General features: G+C 41.5%; 1 protein-coding gene across 1 annotated transcript in view; it reads left to right on the top strand.

Annotated features, from left to right (window-relative positions):
- The first annotated feature begins 125 nt into the window (after positions 1-125).
- The window catches only part of Iars2 (isoleucyl-tRNA synthetase 2, mitochondrial), a 55,788-nt gene continuing 50,662 nt past the window's right edge, over positions 126-5,251 (top strand). Inside the window, exons 1-2 of the mRNA XM_026388005.2 lie at positions 126-498; positions 1,720-1,842. Coding sequence (XP_026243790.2) covers positions 232-498; positions 1,720-1,842 — 390 coding nt within the window. The 5' untranslated portion in view covers positions 126-231. The remainder of the gene's footprint in view (positions 499-1,719; positions 1,843-5,251) is intronic.

The following is a 5,251-nucleotide window of genomic DNA, read 5'->3' as shown; positions in this document are numbered from 1 at the left end:
TGAAAAAAATCCGTGGGCTTAGACACTTTTTCCCCGCCCCCTAGGATCCGACGGCTGCAGCGAAGACCCGGAGTGGTTCCATCCTCTCCGATTCCGGGACTACGCACCGTCCGCGCTGCCGGGCGCGTGCGCACTCCCGCCCAGATTCTTGGGGGGGGGGGTCCTTACTTCTTCCAGCCTGGGCTGGAACCCTGGACCTCGCACTCAAGGGGCGTCCTGGGTTGCTCCGCCATGCGTTGGGGACTGCGCCCTCGAGGGCCGGCGGCTGCGGCTCTGGCCTCGGCCCGGAGCTTCTGGGGACCGCCCCGCCTTCCCTGTCGCCTAGGGTGGCTAGGGGAGACGAGGAGGCTTCTAGTGCGGTCTGTCACCGGGGCCAGTAACGAGCTGACCAACCCGAATAGCGGCAAGTACCGCGACACGGTGCTGCTGCCTCAAACCAACTTCCCCATGAAGCTGCTGGGCCGCCAGCAGCCGGACATGGAGCTGGAGATCCAGCAGGTACAGGCCCCTCGTGGGCGCGGGGCATCCACCCGGAGGCCGGCGGGGCGGGGCGAAGGAAAACCGGCGCTCCTGGGCCCATCACACCGACCAGGCTTCGGCGGGAGGGCGGCCGGCAGAAACCGGATCCCGGGAAGTCTTTTGCTGCCTTTGGGTTTTACTGGTGAACACCCAAGTGAAGAAATCTCTTGACAGGCCCCTCAGTTGTGGCAGGTTCTGCAGCGAGATATTTAGGGAGACTCCAGTGATGCTCAGATGCCAGCATGTATTGAATGCACATCCCATATCTAGCACGGGAAAGTAAATCAACCTCGGACACTTTTCCAGTGACTTGTCAAAAGCGAATTAACACGTACACATATAAGTAAAAATAAACTTATAAGTAACCAGGGGAAGTTGAAGCCCACTTTTGTGGGATCTTTAGGTCCTTAGTTGGAATTATAACTCCTTTGATGGATAAGATTTATTTGAGACCCCGTTTTACACTCTGTCTTCTGCTTTGCACTGAACTAAGTGTTTCTGTAATTGTAGAGTTAAGAAAAAAAAAAAAAAACTTCCATAGTTGCAAATACTGTTAATATGCTTAGCCTAAATATTCTCAATGACAGTTACCAGGGTTCAAGATCTTAAACCTGTTTTGGCCATCTAGTTTTTTAAAAGTAGTACCTTCTATATGCTAAGAAGTGTCACAGTTTCAGTTGTTTGTTCATGTAATTTTCAAACCTGCCCTGTAACATATATAACATTTTTTTTTCCAGATGAGTAGATCTATAGGAGACTTGGCCACTGCCACACAGCTTGTGAGGGAATGGGTGTGTGACTGCAATGAGTGTTATTCCAGATTTAGGAAGTGGCAGGTGTTAAAGCTGAAGAATAGCAAAAATAAGTTACAAGTGCCTGGGGGAATCTATAGGGCATTCAGCAGGACTGGATGGAAGACTAAGGGGTGGGAGTACAGAGAGGTTGCCCAAGAATTGAGTGGTACTAAACCTTTGTAAGGTGTGGAAACCGTGTAAAGAGTTTTTAGACTTCAGTCTGAAGTCTATGGGGGGAAACTTGAAAAGTTTCAAGAGACTACTCAGTTGTGCATTTCAGAAACTTCATTAATAATCAGAGTTGAATAGATTGGAATGAGATAAAAAAATGAGCAAGTGTTGGTTGTTATTTATGATAAGATTCTATAGTATATGATGTTTAGACATTGTTGTTCTTTTTCTACAGAAATGTGGGTTTTCCGAACTTTATTCATGGCAAAAAGAAAGAAAAACAAAGACAGAATTTTGTCTTCATGATGGACCTCCTTATGCAAATGGTGATCCTCATGTTGGACATGCTTTAAATAAGGTAATTATAATTTAGGTTGTGAGACTTGAGAGGAAATGTTGATGTAAAAAAAATTCTCTATACAAAAAGTTTATTCTGATTATATGATCATGTAAATTTACATTGGTGCATAAAACTAAAACTTTTGTGGTACTAGGGATTAGACCTCCTGCATAGTAAGCATATACTCCACCACTGAGCAATACTCCAAGCCCAAAACTAAAATACTTTAGTAGGAATAAACAGTTTTAATACTGCACGAAAAATAACATCATTGGCATTTTCTTCAGCTTATTTATACAATAGTAAATATCATTTTATTCAGTACATAATTATCGAGTATGTTTTTTATGTGCTAGTCATTGTTCTAAACTCTGGGCATAATAGTGAACAAACTAAAGCTATGTTCTGTGCTTTTTGTTTTAGTTGGGAGCATATAATCATCAAGATAAACAAAATATATAATATTCTAGACAGTGATAAGAGCAATAATTATAATATCAGAGGAGAGAGATGACAGGGTCACTTGGAAAAACTACAATTTTAATAAATTAATGTAGGATGCCTCCCTCACTAAAAGGTCCCGGAATGAAAAGTCCTCAAGAAAGCAAGTGAGTGAGCTGTGGGAAGATTGGGGGTAAGAATATCAAATGTAGAGTCCCTGAGATGAGAGTTTTCTTGTTGAATCTGAGGAATAGTAAGTAAACCTATTGTCTCAATTAAACTAAAACTAGAGGGTGAAGAGTAGATGTGGCTACAAAAGTAGTGGAGTCCAGATCTTAAAGGCCATTTAAAGGACTTGAGATTTTATTTCAAGTTAATAGAGAACCATTGCAGGGTTTTAAGTAGAGGCATTCAGGATCTATGTTTCATTTATTTAATTTTTTTGCAGTACTGGAATACTCTACTGCTGAGCTATGTTCCAGCCTTTTAAATAGACAGAATCTCAGGGAAATTGCAGTGGCTGGCCTGGAACTTGTTATCCTCTTGCCTCAGCCTCTTTAGTAGCTTGGTGCCTTAATTTTTTGTTATTGTTGTTTTTTTGGAGGGGGAGTACAAGGGATTGACCTCGGGGGCACTCAGCTTCCGAGCCACATTTTGTCTTTTAGCCCTATTTTGTATTTTATTTAGAGACAGGGTCTCACTGAGTTGTCTTGCTATTGCTGAGGCTGGCTTTGAACTCGCAATCCTCCTGTCTCAGCCTCCCAACCTGCTAGTGCCTTAGTTTTAAATACGAAGTGAATTGAATCGGTTCTCTGAGTGCCCACTACATTTTCTCTCTGCTTTCTGTGTAAAGGGCAACAGTGATTGCATTTGCTTCATGATTATATGGAGGTGATAGTGGTAGGCTACTTTCTAGACAAAAACTATTTTTGTGATAGGCTGTTTATCAACATATCTTTCTTTACTGATTTGTATTTGTCACCTGTATTAGGTTAACTGCATCATCACTTTACTATTTTCCATGAGATTTTTAATTCATTTAGCACTGCCCCGTAAAAGACCCTAAGATTTTTTTTTTTTTTTTTTTTTTTTTTGCGGGGTGGGGGCCAAGTAGAGCAGTAATTCTACATATGTGCCTTTTGCAAAGCAAATATTTTATTGCTTGTTCTGAGTGATCCTTTTGAGTTTAGAAGAGTATCTGAATCTTAATTGATAATATTCTTTTAAAAATAAGAGGGGCCTTTCCTTCTTTTAACTCACTTTCTCTCTCTCTCTCTCTCTCTCTCTCTCTCTCCCTCTCTCTTTCTTTCTCTCTCCTCCCAAACCCCACTCTCTCTCTTTCTCTTTTTTTGTGGTACTGAGGATTGAACCCAGGGCCTGTGCATGTGACACAAGCACTTTGTCACTGAATTACACCCCCTGCCTTAGCCTAAATGTTCCTATGACAGTGATTAGAATTCAAGATTCATAAACTTCTGGCCACCTAGATTTTTAAAGTGTCTTGTCTAGTACTTTATTTATGCCAAGAAGTATAACAGTTTTAGATGTTTTTTCTCATTTAATCTTTATACCTGCTCTGTAAGATGGACATTGCAATATTCTTTTCAGATAAAGAAACAGGCCCATAAATGAGTTGGTCAGGGTCACACAGCAAGTAAGGAGCAGGGTATGGGACTGCCCTCTCTGGGTATTTTTATATTAAAATAGTATTGTCAGATGGATGTGGTGGAGCATGGCTATCATCCCAGCTACTCAGGAGTCTGACAGGAGAACAGGAGAATTGCAAGTATGAGGCCATCATGGGCAACTTGGTGAGACCTTGTCTTACAATTAAATAAACAAAACAAACAAACAAAAAGGGCTGAAGGGGCTAGGGTTGTAGCTCAAGTGGTACAGCGCTCACCTAGCAAGTGTGAGGCCCCGGGTTCCATCCACTGCACCACACAAAAATAAATAAAATAAAAGTATTGTGTCCAACTACAACTAAAAAATAAATATTAAAAAAAAGGGGGGGCTGGAGATGTAGTTCCACTATACAGTACTTACCTGCTATGCATAAGGCCTTGGGTGCCATCCCCAGTACCACCAAAAAAAAAAAGAAAAAAAAAAGTTAACCACTAAAACACTGACTTACTGTCCTTTTTTTTGTACTGTAGTTGGAACCCTAGTATGCTGTACCACTGAGCTACATCCCAGTCCCCTTCCTTTTTATTCTCCCCATTTTGAGATGGGGTTTTGCTAAGTTACCCGGGCTGTCCTGCAGCTTGTGATCCTCCTTAGTATCCTAGGCGTGTGCCACTTAGATTATAGGCATGTGCCACAGCACCTGTGGTACATGTTGTCTTAGTCAACTGAGGTTGCTATAATGAAATAATGAATTAAACAACAGGCATTTATTTCTCACTGTTTTGGAGGCTCAAAGTCCTAGATCAAAATACCAGCTACTCTTGGCTCTTTCTCTTGCTTGCACATGGCTACCTTTTTGCAATGATTTCATATGGGAAAGATCTCTCTTCTTCTTCTTCTTCTTTTTTTTTTTTTTTTTTTTGAGAGAGAGAGAGAGAATTTTTAATATTTAATTTTTAGTTTTCGGCTGACACAACATCTTTGTTTGTATGTGGTGCTGAGGATCAAACCCGGATGAAGGCCCCACTCTCATGACCTCCTCTTACTCTCATTGTCTTCCAAAGGCCATCTCCAATTACTATCACATTGGTGGTTAGGGTTTCAGAGTATGAGTGGAACAGGAACAGAGGCAGAACCTTTCAGTCTGTAACAGATATTGTGAAATGAAATACAAAATTTCTTTCAATTCTAAAGTAATAAAAGGGATTTTCAAATTGAAGCTTGGTCTAAACCTATCTTTTCTTTATCCCTCTCTCACAGGCTGCTTGTTAGGAAGAGGGGCTACTAGAAGTTGTGCTATAGATCTGCCTGTGTGAAATGCTTCCACTAGACTGTAAATCATTTTTATTGTTCTTTGGAC

This window comes from Urocitellus parryii, chromosome 9, assembly GCF_045843805.1.
Source record: "Urocitellus parryii isolate mUroPar1 chromosome 9, mUroPar1.hap1, whole genome shotgun sequence".
NCBI lineage: Eukaryota > Metazoa > Chordata > Mammalia > Rodentia > Sciuridae > Urocitellus > Urocitellus parryii.
This window is presented reverse-complemented; position numbering and strand designations above follow the sequence as displayed.